This window comes from Tenrec ecaudatus, chromosome 6 (genome assembly GCF_050624435.1).
Source record: "Tenrec ecaudatus isolate mTenEca1 chromosome 6, mTenEca1.hap1, whole genome shotgun sequence".
NCBI classification, from domain to species: Eukaryota; Metazoa; Chordata; class Mammalia; order Afrosoricida; family Tenrecidae; genus Tenrec; species Tenrec ecaudatus.
This window is the reverse complement of record NC_134535.1, coordinates 25373464-25397522: the sequence shown is the minus strand read 5'-3', so window position 1 is coordinate 25397522 and position 24059 is coordinate 25373464. Positions and strand designations below refer to the sequence as shown.

The window sequence follows — 24059 nt, the reverse complement described above, 5'->3', positions numbered from 1 at the left end:
TACCAGATGGATGGGTGAATTAGGGGAGCATCCAATTCACTAATGAAAAGAGTGCCATACTGTTCCATCATCTCAGTTTTTATGAATGCTGTAATCTAGAAAACACAGCAGTCCATAAGCAATAGGATGGCAGAATCTGACTGCTCGAACAAGCATAAGTGACTTCACATAGAGCCGCTGAGACCAGGAGGGCTGGGAAGACGTGGTTACTGGTTTCCTTTGTGATGATCAATTCCAGAACAGCTTTCATTCTCTGACTAACTCTGTGGGTTTTTTTCGTTTCTTTTTTTACAGCTCTATGAAAAAGTTGCACTTCTCCTGACCAATCTAGGTAAGTGGCACACTCCAGATTGCGTAGTACAGCATCACCGTCTTTCCAACGATGCTGCAAAGAATTCCCTCAGCCGACGCCCCGCTAAAAGGAATAGCCCCTGAATTGGGAGATGCGCACTGCCATTCCTTCTCGTCCTTCCACAGGACCCGTTTGAACTGTCCAGTCGTTTTAAAAGTTTTAAAATCTGCCACAAATGCCATCTCTATCATGAGCTAATTTAACATAGGTTTGCTCTCAATGCAGGTGGGGAGGGGGGAGAAAAATCACAGAACCATGTGTACAAGGAAACTTAACTTCAAACTCAGGGAAAAATAGAAGTCAAAGGTCATTGAAATTTTCCCCAAACCTTTTAAGGTCCTTCCTAAAGTATCAGTTAGGAAAAGTGTTCACTTGGTCTCCACTAAGTCAGTTTTCAGGTTACACAAGGGCACCTTAAAGTTCATTGTTTTGAAGACTGGGGACCTCTCCCCAGGAATGTAGGCAGCCAAGCAACCCATGACCTTTGTTAACGATGTTAATAAATGTTCAACAATTAGCATTTAACCCTTTCTAAATCAGATTGCTTTTCTCTCTCCTTTCCCGTCTTAGATACACTACCAGGGAGCACTGTGAGTTGTAATTCTTGGAAAAGGGATTTTGTGTTCTAATTATCAGGGTGAAATTTTTGATGAGCAGTTGGGAAATGTGAAAAGAGAGAACATATTATTAGAAATAACATCTGGACAAATCGCACCTAAACACATTTGCCTGACCCCGCTAAGCCCCAGAACAATCTGATAGTCACCTGTAAGCTCTATGTGTACCATGTTTTCAAGATTTGTAAAAATGGTTCCAGTTTTATCAATCAGGTACTAATCATTTGGAGTCCATGGGTCATGCCAATAATGAATTTTTAGGCTGCTAACTGAAAAGTTGGTGGTTTGTATCTACTCAGAGGCTCCTCTGAAGAAAGTTCTGCTAATCTATGTCCAAATTATCAGCCATTGGGAACCCCCATTGTGCCGCACGGCTCTACTCTGGTGCGCTTGGACTCACCGTGAGTCAGTTTGGGCCCAGCAGCAGTTGGTTGGGAGGTGCAGTCATGTACCCTGTGCAACAGGAGAACATTAGTGTTGTCTATGCATATCTTATTCTAGTTCATCCCCAAATGTAGCGTGCCTAGAAGGAAACAGCACCAAGTGTCTGTGTTTGCAATAACTTCATAATAAACTCAACCCAATTCTACTGCCATCGAGCCCGTTATAACGCACAGTGAGCCTCTCTATGTAAGACAAATTCTTTGCCAGAGCAGACAGCCTCATCTTCCTCTTCCAGGGTGCCCAGTGGGTCTGAACCACCCCCCTTGAGGTTAGCAGCCAAATATCTAACCCACAGTGATCCCAGGGCTCCTTGATCTGGTAACAGATACCATTTCTTGAGCCCTTCTGAATGGCAAGCACTTGACTTATTTTCTCTATCATCACTGAACTATTTCATTATATCACCCCACACCCCAAAAGATAGAGATTGCTGCCCATGGACGAGGAAACCTGGGGCAGGGCATATCTGATGGGGCATTGGTCCAGGGTGTCAAAGATGCTGGGCGGGGCAGGGAGGTCAGGGTACGTCCCTGGTTCAGTCATGATTGGCACACCCGTAACCCAGGCGTTTAGCCTTAGAGCTAGTTGGCAATCCAGGAGTCCTTGCCATGGAACCAGGGGTTCATAAGCAGAAGCAAAAGGAAGCTAAAGCCTTTCTTGTCATTTCTGCCTTAACCGCCACACTACCTTGTTCGGAAATTAACATTTAACCCTTTGTAAACCAGGTTGTCTTTCTTTGCCCCTTCCCTGCTCAGCTCTGCTCCCAGGGAGCACTGTGAGCTATCATTGGGGAGAAGGAACTTTGACTTCTAATACTTGGGGTGAAACTGTCAGTGCGTAGTTAGAAGCTCGGAGGCATATGAAAACAACTAACATGTTGTGCATTAAACAGTCTTCCTCGGGCATTGCTTGTGGTGGGGTTGAGGCTTGAAGGGAAGACTGAGTGACTTGAAATTTCACGTTGCAAGTTCTGTCGTGAGCCCCATATTGGGGTCCCGGTCATAATGCTGAAAGAGTCCCTGCCTCTCAGAAACCAAAACAAGGTGGGACCTGGTCACTTCAGGTCAGGAAATAGACACAGATGTCTCCGTGTCGAGTAGAAGCTGGAGAGATGCCCATCTCCTGGGTGTTTGTCTGTGAAAATGGAAAATGACGGGGGAGAGTAAAACGCAGAGTCAAACACCGCATTCTGAGGCAGGACCTGAACTCCTTCATAGTCAATCGCATTTGGCATTACGTCAGACAAAGTCAGTGTTGAGGAATTTCTGAGCTCAGAGTAAGGCTGGCTCCACACAGGCCCTTCCCCAGCACCAAGGCTAGCATTCAAAGAAGAGGCTGGTAGTCCCGGGAGCCTGAGTTGAGAATGTGGCCATGAGCCGGGAGCGCCGCTGCTCCATGCTCTGCAGTAGGAAAAGCTGTCTTTCATTCCCTCCGTAGCCACCTCCCTCGTGGGAGCTGGTCTGCACGCTTGAGGATCCCGTGGGTCCCCTTTCTGTCACTCAGCCTGTGTGAGCCTTCTCTGCTTCCCATCTGGGGGCGGGGGCAGGGGACCCGAGAAGGGGTCAGATTCAAACCCTGCTCCTCTTTCTTTCACAGAACAGCCTCGCACAGAGTCGGAGTGGGAGAACAGCTTCACGTTGAAAATGTTTCTTTTTCAGTTTGTCAATCTGAACAGCTCCACCTTTTACATTGCATTCTTCCTTGGAAGGTAAGGCCCCAACCCTCACATCTTCCTTCCCAGGACAGTGCACAGCGGGCACCTCCTGGGGGTGCCAGGAAGTGGCCCCCTCCTCTCCAATCAAAGGGGGCGAGCAGCCACCTCTCTGCCTGCCCCGAATCTCAAAACCCCCTCCCATCCCATCCTAGAGAAAGCCCTTTTCCTCCGGGTGCCTGTGTGGCTTTTACTGCAAAGATAAGTAGAGCAGTGATTTGTCCATGTGAATGATGGAGCGAAACTCTCTGCACCAGAGCCCGACACAAACATCGTGTGCCTGTATGAGCAGGTGGCAGAACAGGGAGGGCAGCCTGAAGCATGACCCCCCCCCCGACTTCAGAGGAGAGAAGAGTGCATTCACACAGGAAAGGGGCTGGACCAGCATGTCAGAGGAGACTGTGCAGCTTCCGCTTCCAACAGTGATGAGGACTTGGGCAGGACTCGGTTTAGCCAGAATGTCCCTGAATCTCATTCCCTCTGGAAGCATCTGTGAGATGCAAAGCAGGGAAGGACCGGGTACAGGATGTTGGCCCGGTGAATGGAGCCACTGCCCTTCAGTTACTGACGGTCTAGCCTGTCATTATAGTTGTACAGCCCTGCGCCACTGAATGGCCTCCATGTGTTCTGAGAAATAAGGGTGTTACATGAGATGGGCATCATGCAAGCAGTATATAAGTAAGTCAGTTCCTGTCCCAAGTCCGTCTTTGAGTTGAATGTGCGTTTCGGTTAGGCACTGTTCAATTGATGTCTAAGGTCAGGTAGTCAGATGTTGGTTTAAATATATCGTATATGGTGTATTTTTTCTGAGCATAAAATCATTAAAAAACACTTCCAGATATACCGAAACAGATGGGCCACTCAGGGTTCAGTGTAGCAACAATGAAACTCAAAACCTTCCTCTAGTTCCTGAACACTTCCTCCCCTCCCAATCATCATGACCCCAATTCTACCTTGCCTTGCGGACCTGGTTAGACCAGAGGATGTACAGTGGTGCAGTAGGGATCTGGAAACACAGGGAATCTAGGACAGAGGAACCCCTCAACACCAACGGTGGGAGTGGCGACACCAGGAGGGAAGGGGGTGTAGAAAGGGAGAACCAATCTTGGAGATCTATGTGTAACCTCCTCTCTGGGAGATGGGCAATGGGGAGGCAGGTGAGGGGAGACACCGGGGAGTGTAAGATAAGATATAATAATTATTTATAAACTATCAAGGGACCAGGGGTGGGATTGGGGAGGGAGGGGGGCGGGGGAAAAAAAGGGAAACCGAGCTGATTCCAGGAACCCAAGTGGAAGGTGAATTATGAGAATGACGAGTGCAACGAATGTATAAGGGTGCTTTGCTCAACTGATGTATGTACAGATTGTGATAAGAGCCTATGAGCCCCAATAAAAAGATTTTTAAATAAATAAATAAAATAGATTTTTGTAAAAAAATAAATAAAGGATCAAACTCAAAAAAGAAAGAAAGAAAGAAAGCATAATAATAATACATTGGGGATCGATACAAAGTAAAGCCTGTTTGGTATTGCAAATCATTGCACACACCTATAATACAATATAATACACCTTTAATACAATAGGCGTTATGGGGGTTGGGTCCCCTGACAGGTTTGCAGGAAGACATTCACTGCATGGACATGATGTAGCACATGACTACTTTAATCAAAAAACAACAACAACACAGCATTCCTGATTCAAAAAGATCGGGGGGGCGGGGGGGAGTTTAAGTCCAAGAATAAACCTACTGTTTAACACAGTCCACAGTGCTTGATATTCAGCAGAAAATATTTGAATAATGAGAGATGGTCTCTGCGCCCTGTCATTATGTCAGAAGAGAAGACACCCCCCCCAAAAAAAAAGTCCCAGAAACTGTAGCCAGAACAGCTCTGTAGGTTCCTCATTCCCTTGAGGAGTTGCCATTGCTTAGGTCAGGAGTGTGGTCAACTGGGTAGAATAGTCACTGAAAGTCTAGACTGGAGAATGCTAATGCTCTGTTTTTCTGTGTGTTGAAGATTTACGGGACACCCAGGTGCCTACTTGAGGCTGATAAACAGGTGGAGGCTAGAAGAGGTCTGTATTCTCCCATCATGCCTTATTTCGTACAGACTTGCAACTTTGTGGGGAATAGAACCCAGACACCCTTTCCTTCTCCCCATTGATTCTGGACTTTCTGTGTTTGCTTACCTCGCAGTGCCACCCTAGTGGATGCCTTATTGATCTCTGTATGCAAATGGGCATTATAATGGTGCTAAAGCAGACCTGGAATAACTTCATGGAACTTGGCTACCCGTAAGTACCTTCAATATCTACAGTTGACAAGCAGCCCAGTTCATGATGGGCTTTTCTAGGCGTGGCAAGTAAGATACGCAGCACAGACTCAGCGGTGCCCCCAGCGCAGCTGCCTGGAACCCAAGTCTGAAAATCACACACGCTGGCTTTTTGGGAGATTTAACACACGTCCCATCACCCTAAGTGAATATTCTTTCAGAAGACCTCTGTGGAGCCCTAAATAGTGGGTACTTGCTCTCAGAACACTTGAAATGACGTCTCTGTCCCTTTCTGCTCTAACATCACCAAGTTTCTAGCTATTAAGGACACATTTCAACATGGGGTGGATCTAGAAGGCTGTCAGGGATGGCAATTGAGCTTCTGGAAAGAGGAAAGTTCAGGGATTCAAAAAAAAAGAAGAAATGCTACTAAGTCAGCATTCCTTACCCAGTGAAAATGACCCCCAGGTGAGACTCCTTCAATGGGCAACCACTTGACCTTGGGAACAAAGGGCAACCTTGAATGATGCTGGGTTTGCATCATTCTGGTCAATTAAACTTTAAGGGGACATAAATCAGCAACGCTTCTTTGATTTCTCCTTTCATTTCGCACCAGCTGGTTTGCCAGTGAGCTCAGGGTCTCTATGGAGAAGAGCTCCAGGTTTCAGACAGGACCACTCTGAAGTGAACTTCAACTTTGTTCACTTCAGTAAGTCATCTCTTCACTCCCCGCCAGAGCCCATGCCAGTAGCTTTGTGGGCTTCCATTTGTTTTTAGAGGCCAAATGTTTGATGCTTTCTGTAAAACTTTTTTTAAAGTAAATTGTAAAATAAAAGAAGTAGAAGCATTATATTCCGCCTCAGAGTGTAAACTATAGTTTATCACGGTCATAGACATCAAAGGAGCTGTAATTTGTAGCTTAGGAATGTGGACCTAGAGCACAAAGCTGAAGGAGGCATTTTGTCGTTGTTATTCCCTGCCACATTGCCTTGATTTCACGTGGGTTTTACATTTCTGCTCTCAAATATCACACCATTGCTTCCCTTCCCCTCATCCACTCAACCGTCCCCTGTATCCTGAGATTCTTACTGAGGACTAATGGGCTAACCTCACCAAGGCCAAATGCATCGAACTGTTGCCCAACTCAACCCCAAAGCTGAGAAGTGCAGACCTTGAGGCCCCAGCGTACCAAGAGATGACACATTTTGTGGGTTTGCAGTTCTCTGGGTCCCTGAAGTCAGGGTCACACCCAGTTTGTGAGTCTGCACTTGCATTCCACCTTGAGCCAGAAAATCTAAATCATTCTCTTCCCAGATACCTGGCTGTCCCTTTGTACAAAGGGATATGTGTATAGGTGTTCTCGGTCTCCTGCTCCTCTCTCATAGGCAAGACTACACAAGAGACTGTGTCATGAGGAATTAAAATAAGCTTACACGCCACTCTGTTTACTGGCAAATGCAAATTCTTGAAGCATGGAAGCCGTTGTTCCTGTCTAACTCAGTGAAGTCTCATCTCCTTGGTAGCCTGTCCTGAATAGATATATTCTGACTCTCCTCTCTGCTCACCTGAGGTCTACAGACAGTACATTTCTTACAGAAGTTGATCTTGTCCGTGCAGGTTGATTCAGAACTGGTGGACGAGGAGAAAGGTGCGACAGGAGCATGGCCCGGAGAGGAAAGTAAGTTTCCCACAGTGGGAAAAGGACTACAACCTGCAGCCGATGAATGCCTACGGACTCTTCGACGAATACTTAGAAATGAGTATGAACATGTTCTACTTTATCCCACCATTTGTAGATGCACGTGTTAAATCTGTGGCGATAGTCGATAAACATATACCCAGGATCATCCAGGCCCTCAGTGTGTGAAGATTCATGAGCTAAATGCAAAGCTTGATCCGTAAATTTGGTGCCGAGAGCCTAGACCCACACAACTCCCATGACACTGTGTCCACACCTGGTCATAAATCACCAGAGAACACAAATGAGTTGGAAATGTTGACAAACCAAAAAGGAGAGGGTCACTCATGGTGTGATGGGTTCAACTCACTCCGCTGACATTTTGTTGAGTCAAGTTCAGTGCCAGACCGACTCTGTTCTTGACGCCAAGGATGGGACAGGATGAAGGCAGTGTCTCTGCTTTCAAAGCGAGCACAGAGTAGGGGGAGGGGGTGGAGGTAAGAGATGTGAAGAATAAATGAGATATCCTTCCAGCAGCCTGGAGTTCCATGTTGTAAGGCAGTCGCTCCCCAGGACCGCAGTGCCCTTTCTTTTTATCATTTTGTTTGGACCTTTCTTTACTGTAATGTGGACACTTTGTTTGGTAGTTTTTGATGCATAATCTTTGAATCCTTTGATGCAAACTAGAATGTAAGTATAAGAACTGGCCCCTCGATGTGGTAACTATGAACTTATTTCAAAATAAATAGAAAACTTGCTTTTCTTTTTAAAAAAGAATAAATGTGATCAAATGATACAGTGCTGTGAAATGATTTGATTTGTAGGTGATATACGGGGAGGGGTCATGAGAAAGCTAAGTGTACTTAAGCTCTGGTACACTTACATTGAAGGAATCAGATTCCTGTGTAATCCGACGCAAACTGTTTATCTCAGTGCGTATCTAAGAGCTTGGACTTTAGAAGTCAATTAAAACAATTAAGCAAAGTGGGATTGATTGCAATTCATGACAGCCCCATCGGTGTCAAAGTAGAGTTTTCAATGGCAGAGTTTTCCAAAGTAGATTGCTAGGTCTTTCGTCCAAGGTGCGTGTCGGTGGACTCCATGGAGTATAGGTGTGGTTTAAGTGAATTAGTGAGTGGAAACGGGGTTAGAACAGGGTTTAGCCCGTAGTATGCATTTAGCTCATGGTGGCTGTCTCATTACTATTAATTTCCTATTCTCTTTATTTATCTCACATGGTGGGAGGGGGAAGGAAAGCCCATATCTCTGTGGAAGCTAATAAAATCTCCTAACAGATACATTGAGTGTCTCTCTCTCTCTCTCTCTCTCTCTCTCTCTCTCTCTTTCTTTCCTGATTGTGTTTCAAAAAGCCAAACTCACTGCTATCAAGTTGATTCCATACCACAGCAACCCTATGGGACAGGGTAGAATGGCCCCTGTGGGTTTATGAGACTGTAACTCTTTACAGGAGTAGAAAGCCTCCTTTTTCTCTTGAAGAGCTCCTGATGGTTTTGAACCACTGGCCTGTGGTGAGCAGTCTTTAGTTCTACAGAGATAAACCCTGAGTAAAGTCTCAGCAATTCCTGAGCTCCCCAAACCTGATTAAGGACTGGGATCACATGCGGCTCTATAAAATAAGGGTAGAAGTGGGGTGTCAGAGTGGATAAGGGCATTGCTTCTAAATGAAGCAGTTCTTTCTAAGCAAGCCTGAGAGTTAAGGGAATAGTAGAATTGATGTGTGGTATTTCTTAGATTGCTTTTTTCCTAAGTATCTACTGATGTTTTTCGAGTTTAAAGTATAGAATGACAAAGTGATATAACTTGGAGAAGAAATCAATTTGAGCATTAATAATAAAACTCAATCAAGGGAATTCATTAAGAAAACCACCCACTTTGAGGTTTCTTAATGGACTCTTCTCCCATAAGAAAAGAAATGAGCAATAACGTGGTGTATTGAGTCTTTGCACCAGAGCTTTTAAGTGGCTAGGGTTGGTAGTATGTATTCAAGCTTGCAGTGTCTTGGCAACATGAGACAAAATCCAGAAGCAGACTAGTGAAACTCTATCATTTGTTCTGCTATTTGTTGTTTTCATTTTCTTAAAGACTTCCCCGTTTCGCTGCGTTTTTTAACTTACTCATTGAAGTGTAACAGAGATATAAATGTCCAGATTGATGAATTTCTCAATACACAAATGTAATCAACATCTCTCTCTTCAGCCGTTACCTGTTTCAGTAAACAGAGTTAACACAGCAATGCTTATTCGCAACACTTGTAGATGGTATCTGGCAGCTCTCAGTCCCTGGGTGGTGCATACTGTAAATGCACTTGGCTACTAATGGGAAGGTTGGAGGTTCGAGTTTACAGAAGGGCACCTTGGAAGCGCCTCTTAGGGATTGAGTTCTGAAGTCAGTCATTGAAAACCCTGCGGAGAGCAGTTCCACTCCGACACCCCTGGGGTCGCCATGCCCTGGAATGCACCCCCAGCCGCTCCTAACAACAGAGCTGATGACAGTCCCTGGTGGTATAGTGGTTATGCATTGGGCTGCTCGCTGCAAGGTCAGCAGTTTGAAACCACTAGCCCAGTGGTTCTCAACCTTCCTAATACAGTTCCTCATGTTGTGGTGACCCCCCCGCCACCATATAATTATTTTCATTGCTACTTTATAACTGTAATTTTGCTACTGTTATGAATTGGGCGACCCCTGGGAGAGGGTCGTTCAACCCCAAAAGATGTGGCAACCCACAAGTTGAGAACCGCTGTACTAGCCACTCTGTGAGAGAAAGACGCGGCTTTCTACCCCCTTAAAGACCGCCGGTCTCGGAAACTCTCAGAGGCAGTTCTGCCCTGTCCTGTAGGGTCACTGTCATAAGTCAGCATGGACTCAGTGGCAGTGAGCGAGTCAACAGCAGAGCTGAGGGATTGCGATAGAGGCTGTGTGGCCCACAAGACTAAAATACATACTCTCTGACTCTTCACTGAAACATTTTGTCATCCGTGAGCTAGATCAAGAGATAGACTATTACCATGAGAGATGTTCCCCTCATCTCCTTCCCCAGGCATCCTCCCTCCCGGAACCACTCTCCTGACTTCTCTGATCCTTGATTTTGATCTTCACGTAAATAGAGCTATATAGTTGAGATTCTCATACATTTACCTTCTTTCTGCCCGTACTACATTTTAAGATTCTCCTGTGTAAACAGTAAAACTCCATCGTCATTGCTATGCATTCTCCCTGAGGAGCCCTGGGGGCACAGTGGTGCAGCACTCAGCTGCCAACTGAAAGGTTGATGGATCAAACCCACCAGGAGCTCCATGGGAGAAAGAAGAGGCAATCCGCTTCCGTAAAGATGTACAGCCTTGGAGTCCTGGGTCAGTTCTACCCTGACCAAGAGGATCGCTAACCACAAAGAGTGTGGTTTCCGGGTTCCATGGTATTCTTAGAATATGGATTTGAAGCACAATTGAGAAGTAGGCAAAGTTTATAGTTGATACTCACCCCCCAGCTTTCTTTTATCCTCATACTTTTATGCGTCTCCATTCCCAGATCCCCCCTCACTTACTCCTCTAGCCCCGAAGCTAGACCTCTGTCTCCTCAAATCCATCTACTCTCCCGTGTCCTACACATGCACTCGGGAGCACTGCTAAGGAGCCATATGCTTGTCGCTTTCATATGCCATTGTGTCAGCGCTGGCTGGGGTGACTTAGGTATACTACTGTAAAAAACAGCCTGCCCTGCCCTTTTTGAGAGCCCTCTGGTGGCTGGTGTGGCCACAGGCAGCTCACCTTCCAGCCCTGTGCCACATCGTTTTCGGATGTGAGCCTAGGGTTTGCACTGGCTAATTCACAGAAGATCACTAGGGCTGTCTTTCTAGTCACTCATTGTCTGGAAGAGTGATTCTCAACCTTCCTAATGCCGTGGCCCTCTAATACACTTCCTCTTGTTGTGGTGAACCCACCCCCAACCCCAACCATAACATTGTTTTCATTGCTACTTCATAACTGTCATTGTGCTACTGTTATGAATTGGGAAACCCCTGTGAAAGGGTTGTTTACCCCTCCGAGGGATCACAACCCACAGGTTGAGAATCATTGGTCTAGAAGCTCCACTGCCGGCTGTCCGCCTTAGATGACCCTCCTGGTATTTGAAATACCAGTGGCCTAGCTTCCAGCATCTTAACAATATGTAAACCAGCACAGTAAACACGTCTGAGGGGTGCCTGGAAGGTTAATCAGTATATTTTGAGAGGAGCCAACCGAGCCTCTGGAGCTTCAATTAAAAGAATACAACTTCAACTGTGAAACGTGCAGCAGTGTACCCGTAGATGAACTTCGATGTAGTTTTCAGATTTTATTCTGTGTTTGTTAGAGGAGGTCCTTGCTTCTATTGGGAATATACATAGCAGTAGTGTTGTTAGTTCATAAGATACACACGGGCGGAGCATCAGTCGATACTGATAAGCAGTTGTAGAAATAAACTGTACTAATTCACAGTCCAACTCGCACTACAATAGTTCCGGCCACTCCACGTGTTACCTGCCACTTGTTAGTTCTTCCAGTTCGTTGTGCTTGCAGGTCCATCCTCACTGCCGTCACTCCATCCTGACTTACCTAATGGTGTCTTACTGGGTTAACTGGCCATTTAGTGACAACTAATGATGTCGAGTACCTTTTCATGGGTTTGTTATCCTTTTTAGTCTCAATAAGCATTCAAGCTCATGTTTTTATGAATACCAGTCTTTTCATTGGGGATTTGTGAAAGTAATTTACATGTGCTAGATGTGAGTTCTTTGTCAGATACAGATGCTTCAAACCTTCTCCCACCTCGACTTCTTACTCTCTCAGTGACATTTTAAATGAACAGAACCGAATTTTGACAGGTCTAATTTATCAATATTTTCCTTCAGACTTACAGCTGTGTATGTTATAAGATACCTTTGCTCAAGGCCATGGAAACATTGTCTTTATTTTCTTTCAGGGACTTACCTCTCCTATCTGGGATTTATGTTTCTCTAGAGGAGGAGATAAAGGCCAAATTTTACTGTTTTTCAATGAGTATATTCAAATGACCCCTAAAAAGATCATACTTTCCCCCACCATTCTGTAATGTCACCTTTGCCTCATATGAAAGTAGAAATCTGTGTAAACTTTTTCTGTTTTCTATCTTTGCACTTGTTACTTATTGAGAGCCCTGGTGGCGTTGTGGTTCCGCATTGGGCTGTGATCCACGTGGTCAGCAGTTTGAAACCACCAGCAGCACTGAGAGTGCAAGGCTAAGCTTTCTAGTCTCATGAATAGTTAGTCTCAAACCCACAGGGGTTGCTGTGAGTTATTGCAGTGAGTATAGCAAGTTTTGATGTTTCATCAAAAGAACTTCCAACCTTATCTTTCTTCATGGCTGTCTGCTTTTCTTAACTCTTTGCATATTTATATAAATTTTAGGAAAATTTTTCAATCTTTTGGGATTGCATTAAATTTATTGATTTATTGGTAAAACAGGCCACTTGATTGAATCCTTTATCCCGTGACCACATCTACACACTATTTAGGTGTTCTGTGATTTATATCGTGAATATTTGTGTTTTGTTTAGAACAGCGGTTCTCAACCTGCGGGTTGTGACCCCTTTAGGGTCGAAGGACTCTTTCACAGGGGCTGCCTAAGACCATCAGAATATTTCACAACATGTAATTACATGTTATTTTGTGATTAATCACTATGCTTTAATTATGTTTCCTTATATTCAATTTGTAACAATGAAGATACATCCTGCATATCCGATATTTACATTATTATTCATAACAGTAGCAAAATTACAGTTAAGAAGTGGCAACAAAAATAATTTTATGGTTCGGGGTCACCACAACATGAGGAACTGTAAGAAAGGAACACAGCATTAGGAAGGCTGAGAACCACTGGTTTAGAAGTTTTATGTAGGTTTTACTAACTTTATTTCTATGTATCAATGCTATTTTAATTTCTAAATATTTCTTTTGTATTCTATTTTTGCTACTATATAACATTCAACTTAAAGTCTAATAGTTTGTGTTGGCTCTTTAAATTACTTTTAGCTTTTTAATAAGTCTTGATACTTAATGGTATAATTCCTTCATTTTGTTCTTCTTCTTCAAAATAGGTCCCGTATAAAATTTAGACCCAGATTGTCAATTTCTACACAAATTTTATTGACCTCTTAGTTGAGACCAAATTGAGCCCTTTGATCAATATGGAGAAAATTAACATGTCTTACTGAAACTTTTGACCAGTGAATGTGGTATATCCCTGCATTTACTTATGTCTCTAAATCTTTCTAAGCAGTGTTTTGGAGATTTTAGTTTAGAGTTCCTACACAACTTTGTTGTGGCTTATTCCTTGACATTGTATGCATTTTAGTGCTATTGTAAGTGATGTTGTTTTTATAATTTTATTTTCTAATTTTTTTTTGCTCTCACTCAAACTCACCTCGTGCCATCAAGTCAATGACAACTCATAGAAACCCCGCAGGAAAGAGTAGAACTTCCCTGTGTGTTTCTAAGATTCTAACACTTTGTGGGAGTAGAAAGCCCTATCTTTCGCCCATGGAGTGGCTGGTGGTTTTGAACTGCTGACTGTGCAGTTAGCAGCCCAGAACATAACCATTACACCACCAGTGCTTCCCAAAGTTTTGTTGCAAGTAAATATAATTGATTTTATATGATGACCTTTATCATACAACTTGCTAAACTCTCATATAATTTATAATTATAGTGAGTTTTATTTTACATTTTCTGTGTCCACTGCTATCATCTGTAAATAATGATGACATTATGTTTTTCTTTCCAATAATTTTTTTAGTGTTCTTGCCTAATTGAACTAGGACTTTCCATTTAATATTGAATAGAATTGATGATCTTTGACATCATCCTGATCTTGTTCCTGACGTCAGGATAAAAATATTCACTTTGCCACCACTAGGTGTAATACTAGCTGTACTTTTCAATACATGTGCATTTGGTCAGGTTAAAGACATTTTATTTTATTCCTATGTTGCTTAGAGTTATTTTCATGAATTATTATTAAAAACTATCAAATAATTTTCTTAGCCCACTTAGATGATCATACAGACTTTTCTCCTCATTTGATTTCTGGTTGGTTAACACTGTTAAGCCAACCACGTTTGAACATATGCACGCATGTGTGTAGGAGAGCACTTTGTCATGACTTAATATTATTAGTTGCCAGACTTAATTTGATAGTCTGCTTATGATTTTTGTATGTAAACTCGTAACAGCTCAGGAGTGTCTCAGCCACAGGGCAACAAATCGAAGCTTGTCTCACGTACTTTCGACATGTTATCAGGAAAGATCAATTCCTGGGAAACTGATTTGTATTCTTTTGAAAAAGTAGAAGGATAGCAAAAAAGAGAAAAACCTTCCAGATAGATTGACATAGTGGCTGCAAGGATGGGCCCCAATTTTAAAATTGTGACAGTGTCATGAATGGGTGGTGTTTTGTTCTGTTGTACATTGGATCCCCGTGAGTCAGAGCCAGCAGGACAGCCCCCAACAACAACTATACAAGGAGGTACTTAAAAAAAAAAACAGATTTTTTTTCAAAGCTATGTATTTAAATTTTTTTAACAAACAACCTTATCACCTTCAAAGTACTCTCCATTACACTTAATACATTTGTCAAATCTGCGATTCCTTTCTTGGAAATATTTTTCAAATTCACCTGTTTGGGTGGCTCACAGCACCTCCCTCGTTTTGTTTTGTTTTTTCCTTCACCTCTTCTACATCATCAAATCGCTGTCCTTTGATGTCCCTCTCTATTCATGGAAACAAAAAGAAGTCAAACTGAGTGATGTCGGGTGAGTAAGGTGTGTGCGGCACAAGGGGCATGCTGTTTTTTGCAAAACCTGATACACTGAGGTGGCTGCGTGAGTGGGTGCATTGTCATGGTGGCAAAAGCAGTCCCCCGTCTGCCACACATCAGTCCTTTTTATCACACAGTTACGTAATCTTTTCAGAATCTCTAAATAGAAAGCTTAATTAACAGTCTGATCTGGTGGAACAAACTCCAAATGCACTGCGAGTTGACATTTTCGTCTGTTTGTCAAGTTGATGGGCATCCAGAACAAGGTTTGTCATCGATCAACATTTCACCTTTTTTGAAACTAGAAAACCACTCGTAGACTTAAGTTTTTCCCATAGCACTGTCCTTGTAACCTGTGTTCATTCAACATCACAGTTTCTGCAGCATTTTTCCCCAAGCAGGAAAATAATTTCCCGGCTGCACACTGTTCTCTTAAATCAACCATCACAAAAAATGAGGTTTGAGGGAAACTGCTTGTACAAAAATATTCACTGTGACCAGAGAGAACCTTCCCAGCTAACACCACTGGGTGCACTAAGAGAGACTTGTTCGATGCTTGCCTGGGGGCTGCGGGGGGGGGAGAATGTGCACTACAAAAGCTCTACCCAGTAGAGCTTTTCCCTCATTTTGGGGGCGGTACCCCCTCATATAATTATCCCACCACTTGTCTGTCAGTTTGTTGTACTGCAGTGACTTGGATGCTGCTGTAGGAAAATTAGAAATCAGCAAAAATAAAATGGGAATGCCTAAAGTTCTCAGGCATTATTGGGCTGAAATGGACTGGTATTGGCCATTTTCAGATAATGGTATGATTTACTATGCCAGGAATGACAAATCCAAGAAGAATGATGTTGTAGTCATCGTCAAAAAGCGCATGTAAAGATCTTTCTTGAACTGCACTGCTGTTTGTGCTATGATAATATCTATACCCCTTCTAGGAAGACTAGGTAATACAACTATTAAATTTTATGAACGAACTACTAAAGCTAGTGAAGAAGAAACTAAAGGATTCTCCCAACTTCTTAAGTCTGAAGTTGATCAAGTGTGCAATCAGGTAATTGTCAGTTTTTAGAATGTCAAAGTGGAAACAAAGAAAATGGATCAGTGTTTCAAAGATATGGTCTGGTTGATAGAAATGAAGCTGAGATTGTGTGATAGAAGTTTGCAAGATCAACGAGTCCTTCGTGGCAAATACAATGTGTCAACAACGTAATTGTCAACCATATATGTGGACCGCACCAGACTACATCTCACAGACTACACCTGTGGGAAGAGATACTCAAGAAAAAATAAAGCACTATAATGAAATGTGCAAAGACCTGAAGTAAGACAAACAAAAAGGAAGAATGTATTTGGCATATGTGAAGCTAAAAGAACACCAGACAAATTCTAATCATCTGGTTGCTATATGAACAGATTTTTCTGCAAAATATTGGACAGTGTAGGAAGTACATCAAAAGAAGATGGGAGGAAGACACAGTCATTATGCCAAAAAGAATTGTTTGATATTCAACCATTTCAAAAGGTAGCATATAATCAAGAGTCAGTGATCTTGAAGGGAAAAATCCAAACTGCACTGAAAGTATTAGAAGAAAACAAGGCTCCAAGAAATGATGGGAAACCAACGGAAATGTTTTGATGTACTATTGCGGTGCTGGAAGCACATACTAGTCTATGCCAAGAGCTTGAAGAGATCTATATGTGTACCAACGTGCTGGAAGCACGTACTAGTCTATGCCAAGAAATTGGTAACCCACCCAGCCAACCAGCTTGAAGCGATCTATATGTGTACCCATTTCAAAAAAAGGTGACCTAGCAGAGTACAGAAATTATCAAACCATAGCATCATATTGCATGCAAGCAATATTTTGATAAAGATCATTCAAAAACAGCTGTAGCAGTCCATCACAGGGAACTGCCAGGAGGTCAGGCTGGTTCAGAAGATGTTGTAGAAGAAGGGCTATCACTGCTGGTGTCAGATGGATCAAGACTGAAAGCAGAGGACACCAGAAAAGCATGTACTTGTGTTTTATTGACTGTGCAAAGACTTGTAGCAATGGGAATCATAACCACCCATGGATGAGAATCCCAGTTCACTTTGTTGTGCTCCTGCAAAACCTATACATCGCCCAAGAGGCAGTCATTCAAGAAGAACAAGGCAATGCTGCACAACTTAAACCGGGAAGGATATGATGTGTGTGGTGGTGTTCTTGCCCCATACTTATTCTGAGCAAATAAGCTAAAAAGCTAGATGGATGATGAGCACCTCATCAGGATTGGAGGAAGACTTGTTAACAAACTAATATGCAGATCGCTCCGCTTTGCTGCTGAAAGTGAGAAAGACTTGGAGCACCTGATGATGAGAGTCAAAGTCTCTCTCTTCAGTATAGATCGTGACTCCTTTAAAAGAGAGCCAGAATGCTCACAACCGGACCAAGAGGCAACGTCATGGTTTACAGAAGGAGAAAAGATTGACGTTGGGAAGGAGTTCACTTGTCTTGGATCCACAATCAGAAGCTATGGAAGCAGCAGTTAAATCAAAGGACGTATGGCATTGGGCAAATCCGTTGTACAAGTCCTCTTTACAGTGTCGAAGAGCAAGGATGTCACTTTGAGGACGAAGATGGGCCGAACCCAAACAGAATTTTCAATAGCCTCACATGCCTATGAAAACTGGGCAATGAATAAGGAAGACTGCAGAAGAGGTGATGCATGGAATGTTATGGTATTGGTGAAGAATAGAGTGTGGGCTGCCAGAACAACAAAAACACCTGACTTGGGAGAGATACAGCTAGTATTCCCCTTAAGCATGAGGATAGTGAGATGGTGCTTCATGTTCTTTGGACATGTTACCAGGAGAAGCCAGTCTCTGGAAAAGGGATGATGAGGTCAAGGGCCAGCCAAAAAGAGGAAGACCTTGGATGGATGGGGTGACACAGTGGCTGTGACAGTGAGCTCCAACATGACAATGAAGGGCATACACAGGCCCCCAGGCAGTGTTCTGTTCCCTTGTGCATTGCATCACTACGAGCTGGAACTGACTCAGCAGAACCTCACAGTACCAACAACATGATGGTCATACTGAGATCTCAGAAGCATCATGTGAAATGAAAGGGACAAAAAGATGTAGGAAATTATATCACTTACCTACACTCTAAAGGCATTTAAAAATACAAAGTATATCATTAATTTTTCTATGTCTTTGCAATTACGTTTTACATAGAAATGAGCCTGAAGAATTTATCCCAGATTTATGTCATTTGTTTCCTCCGTTGAGAGAAGAGAGTTCAATTGGGAAAAGAATAAAGGAGACTCCAATTCTTATGTAAATATTTCATTGATTTTAATCCTTTAAAGATATGGAGTGGGTATGACAAAATATTACCAAGGGTTAATACCAAATGGTGAGTACCTGGAAGCTTGTTACATAACTCACTGTGATTTTTTTTATATACTTAAATGTTTATTCCAAAATTTTTTTAAAATAATAATTCAGCTATCTCTATACTGTACCAAGTGTCTTTCCTGAACCCCCCACTCTGCAGTCGGCAGCTCAGGCATATCCTAGTTCCTATTTTCAATACCAATGTCACGTAAGGCACATCTGTGTTACGCAAAAGTAGTTGATTTGAGTAAATGGTCATCGTGTTTAATTTGATCACTAATTTTTTAGGTGTCAGATCAAAACTACCCGAGAACTAAGCAAGCTGTCTTGTTCCTTTAAGCTTTGCAGTATTAGAAACCCGGCTTTAGAGAACGGCTCTTGAGTGTGGCTCATGTTTTCATTGATAGTCTCCACGTGACTCCGTGATTATAAGAATTTTCTCTGCCAGGGTGATTGCCACTAGGTAGGTTTGCTTGAGCTTCCTGAACATTTTTCATTGTAACAACATGTAAATCATCGAGCAAGCATTATTGGAACCTTATTTACTACCTTCCATACACAAACCCTTTAGTATATAGGAAATTTTAAAAAGAAGTCACTATTGCACTATATGAAACCCAGCGCCGTAGAAAAAGAGTCAACTGGCCGCCTGACTAAATCATTTCTGTGGTGGACATTGAATAGAGTTGGGGAAGCTCCTTAGGAAAGAATAATTCATTCCAATTGAGGAAGACTGTAGTAGAGGACACATTTGAGCTTGCTCATAAAGGAAGAACAGCATCCTGTCAGAGAATAGCACTAGCAGAAGCACCATGTGGTACATCCCCGAGAACCCAGTGTAGTTTGCCTGGGCGAGGGTTATACGGAAGACCTGTTTGGGGCAGGGGCATGTTTGCACACAAAACTTGGAAATTTGCGTAAAGCCCATTTGTTGAGCTCTTGGAATAACATGGAGAATATTGGGGGGTGTATTCTATGGACTATGAGAACCTAGTGGAAAGTTTTGAGCAGGGCAATAATGAGTAACAGTATTTTGCCAGCATTTTAAGCAGACTGACAGCAGCATAATTAGAGGATGGGTTCAAGTTTGGGTCCTAGAAAACAAGAAAATCAGCCCCTAAACTTGATCACGTAGAGGTGGCGGAAAGGAGGAAGAGGCAAGAAACATGTTTCTGAAGTCTAACTGTTGGAACTTAGAGACTAGCGGTCTGAAGGTGGAGCTGAGACCTGGCTTTTATCTGAGCAAACTCTGAGATAGGGGTGCGGTAGGGGTTAACCAGGAAAGGAGTAGCAGGCTTAAAGATAAGACTCGGAGATTCGATTGGAGAATGTTGTGTATGTAGCATAGCAGAAGACAACTGGAAATTCTCTTAGCAGAGAAGTGAGGGTTAGAGAAGTAAAGTTAGGAACTCTTGCCAGAGTGGATCATGAAAATATGGTAGTAGATAGAGTCACCAAGGAAAGAGTGAAAGCAGGGATCAAACCAAGAGGACTGCCTTTATCTATGGGTGTGTGAAATGCTACCCAGCTGTCACTGAGTCCGAATGTGACCAGAAATAGGAGACAGACAGCAAGAGAAGAGTCGTACTGCGCAGGTCAGAAAGACTTCTTAGTTATCTGTCTTGGAAAGGTCAGATGACCTCTTTCTGCTTGAGTTTGTTTTCACTTGTAAAACGAGGATGATAGTAGTACTTACTCCATAGGATTGTTGCGAAAATTAAATTAGTTAATATACAAAAGGACCTCCGAAAGTTCATGGAAAAATTCTATTATCTTTAAGCTCCACTTACACGCAAGCTTTTTAAATCCCTTTCATATGTGATGTAGCTAGGGTAGAACCTAGTACATAAAATCATGGTCTGTAGATATTAGATGTTGTTTTGGAAATATTGATTTATATAATAAATACAAAAAAGGAAAAGCAGTAGAAAATATATAGCCATGTATTCAGTCAAATACTTTTTTTGGAGTCCATGATTCCCATCAATGATTTTTTGGTTATTTTGTTTGTTTTTAACCATCTGATTATTTGACATCAAGAGACTATATTGTGATGGATTTATATCCTATAATGCTGATAGTAACTTTGATCACTTGATTAAAGGGATATTTGTCAAGTTTCTCAACATAAAATTAGTATTTTTCCAAATATGTAGATACCTTCTTTTTTTCATACTTTTCCCCACTTGTGTGTGTGTGTGTGTGTGTGTGTGTGTGTTTCTTGCCCATAATAACAGGGCCCTGCTGGCATAGTGTTTACATGTTGGGCTACTAACTGCAAGTTTAGCAGTTCGAAGATGAGGCTTTCTTTTCCCTTGAAGAGTTATAGTCTCAACCTCACAGAGGCAGTTCTACCCTGTCGCATAGGGTTGCCATGGGTTGCCATTAACTTGATGGCAGTGAGTTTGGTTTTGAGTTTTTCCCACAATATTAATTAAGGTGGTGTTTGCTAATGCTAATTTTCTGTCTTCCTCATTCCATCTATCCTTATTAATCAGAATTCTGCTATAAGAAAAAGCTGTTTCTTTCCCCCCCCCCGCCCTTCATTGACTGACTGACTGACTGATTCACATTCGTATAGAACTCCAAGCTGCTCACTTTATTCTTTGTCTTATTACTCGGTTCTGGCTTTCCCCCAAATTGTGCCTGCTTTGGCCAATGGGTGCACCGTCAAGTTGACCCTCTGTCTTTTTCATTTGTCCCCGCATTTCTTGAGCATTTCCTTGCCTCCTGGCATCAGAAGATACTCCAGATGTCTCCTGTATTTTCACTGCTGTAGCCCTGGCATGAACCATTTCTTAGTGGAGTCCTGGTCCTTTGAGTGAAGAATGGTATGTAGTAAACAACACCTGAGCTCTAGGTGTTTTTGGTGCTTCCGGGATGTCAAGGTTCACAGGCCTAGGAGTGCTTCTTTATCCAGTGTCCCGTGTGCTTCTGTGGTGAGAAAAGTATAGGATAAGACAAAGACATAGGTTATTATATTTTATAAATGGAAAACCAATAAGGGTATATGTTCTCTTTTCTTTTTTCTTCCCTAGTTCTTCAGTTTGGATTCACAACGATCTTCGTGGCAGCTTTTCCCCTAGCACCACTTCTGGCCTTACTGAATAACATAATTGAAATCCGACTGGACGCTTACAAATTTGTCACACAGTGGAGACGACCTTTAGCTTCAAGGGCCAAAGATATAGGTAAGTTGGATTGGGTATGTTTATTTTGAAAGATATTAACCATCTTGTCAAAGAATTCCCAGACTTCATTGTCCTGCTCCTTCCCTTTCAGAAAAAAAATCTGGTGGTAAAATGGTTCATTATAAATCTGTTTATTTCTATCTTAAGACTTCAGGATCTAAAATTTTGATGTATTGTCCCTTGTTTCCATTTTTAAAGTAGGCTTCCACTGGGTCAACGTTGTTTTGCCCCCAAGAGTAAACTTTGTTTGCTTGAATCACATTTAAACACAATCCAGCTTTCCCAACCACTGGGAAAAGCTGCTGTTTTGTCTTTGACCATTGATGCCGAGTTGAGTACAGTGCAGTCCTTACTCAGTTATTCCTTTCAGCATCCTAAGTTTAGCCCTGCGGGCACTCGATCCCTGTGGGTGGAAGACAACTGAATGTAGATGTTCCTGGCTCCCTGCGGTCTTTAGCTTTTGTATGTGATAAAAGTGCTTCTGATGAGCACTTGCCATGGGTCAATGCATGAGAAACTGGGTCCTCAAAGGTCCTGTATGGGATGTATGAGACCCTATCCATACTTATTCAATCCATAGCCTACTGAGCACTTCTGAATATTGTGTCTGCCCATCTCATCAGATGGTGTTTTGGTGCCAGACCAGTGATCATAATTTCCCAGCTTACATCTTGTCCTGAGTCCACTCATGAGCAGTGACACCTTCAATGGCAGTGTTTGACAGCACAAATTCTTACCCCTGGTGTCAAGTTCCAGTGCAGTAATCCCCAGTTTATAACACATTTGTGTTATGACAAACCACACTTAGGACTGCTGTGTGTGTGTATTACTATTAGTAACATTTACTGTACACAGTGTCGTAGTGCATAAAAGGACCAGACGACCCTCACTAATTTTCTTACTAGGAACACCATCCTTATTCCCAGGAATTATCTGGACGATCCTGAACCTCCCACACATGAAGTTAATACAGTGACTGACAGGATGGTCATTGCAGTCCATTTTTGTATGGATCTATGTATTGTATGGATCTGTGTATATATGTATTAAAGGGGAAAAGATGGGGTTTTTTACTCTCATAAAGAGTTACAGTCTCAGAAACCCACAGAGGCAGTTCTACCCTGTCCTATAGGATCACTATGAGTCAACATCAACTCAATGGCAGTGAGCGTGTGTATGCATTAAAATATATCTATACATTATATGTAATGACCCAGCCCCTAAAGACAAATAAATATTACATTTATAAAAATATCGATAAAGCCATCAAAATAAAACTAAATGAGGTATTCAACCTGTGTCAGAACAGACTTATAAAAGAGGTCAACAACAGAATCCTGTCCTAAGTCAGGGACTATATGTATTTAGGAAGATGATAGGACCTAGGGAAATCACTAATGAAAGCTAGTTACTCCACTTGTCTCTTGCTGCTACTGCTCTTGCATCTGGAACTAACCTTTCTCTTTGAACAGGAATTTGGTATGGAATTCTGGAAGGCATTGGGATCCTCTCTGTCATTACGAATGCATTTGTCATAGCGATCACATCTGACTTCATCCCTCGCCTGGTGTATGCGTATAAGTATGGACCTTGTGCAGGCCAAGGAGAAGCTGGGCAAAAGTAAGTTTGTCATGAAACCACCACGGTCTCCACTGAGGGGTGATGGGAACTCAGCCGATAGGCCTGCAGTGTGGGGACATAAGCCTAGGATGAAAGGGCCTGTGGTGAGGGAAATGGTAGTAACACTGTCAGGCAAAGCAGGCTTACTAAGGGGGTTGATGATCACACAACTCCCACGGGTTTCAGATGGAATAAAAATTAAGATCATTGGATCATCATTCTCCCTGACCCATGTCATCATCTATTAACTTAAAAATGTACATTGTGTTCATGTGTATTGTATGCTATACTGTGTAGTTATGTCATTTCTGAGTTCGTAAAAGAAAATTGCATTTTGATTCATCTGTGTCGCAGAATGTATATTACTAAAACATTACGTGGAAATGCACTGCCATCTACCAGGTCCCGTCAACCCTCAATAAATACTTATAGAATAAGTAAGTGCATGATTCTTTCCTGGCTCCCAACCCAACCAGTACCTATATTGAATCGACTCACCCTACCCTTAGAGCGGGGAGTCAATTTTATGACATCACCTCAGTGGTTCCCAAGTACCAGTCCACTTCTGGGATTGATCATGCCTAGATAGAGACAAAAGTACAATGTAGCCCACTTCATTTCTACACCCTGAAAATGGGCGGAGAAATCTTAACATACAACCTATGTTAATTAGAGGGAGGGTATCCCTAATTGGCTAAAGGCAAAATGATCGCATTCTAATTGTGGGATCTAAATGTCTGAACGTCAAAGTGAGTGTGTTTGAAGATCATAAGTTTTCCCAATTCCCCAGAAAGCATCCCACGGGCACTGCTGCCTCCTGGTATACTAGACTGCACATTAATTTGTCCCTTAGGCCATTATAATTCAATTAGTCCCAAAGAGTAAAGAGCCACCAAATATGAGATGCCATTCAAGTCAAACGAATTCATGTAGTTTAT

At 42.5% G+C, this 24059-nt stretch overlaps 1 protein-coding gene across 1 annotated transcript in view; it reads left to right on the top strand.

Annotated features, from left to right (window-relative positions):
• Positions 1-24059, top strand: part of ANO4 (anoctamin 4) — a 454720-nt gene that overhangs the window by 412193 nt on the left and 18468 nt on the right. Inside the window, exons 20-26 of the mRNA XM_075553208.1 lie at positions 295-331; positions 3010-3121; positions 5142-5199; positions 5321-5418; positions 7014-7156; positions 21349-21501; positions 22974-23121. Coding sequence (XP_075409323.1) covers positions 295-331; positions 3010-3121; positions 5142-5199; positions 5321-5418; positions 7014-7156; positions 21349-21501; positions 22974-23121 — 749 coding nt within the window. The remainder of the gene's footprint in view (positions 1-294; positions 332-3009; positions 3122-5141; positions 5200-5320; positions 5419-7013; positions 7157-21348; positions 21502-22973; positions 23122-24059) is intronic.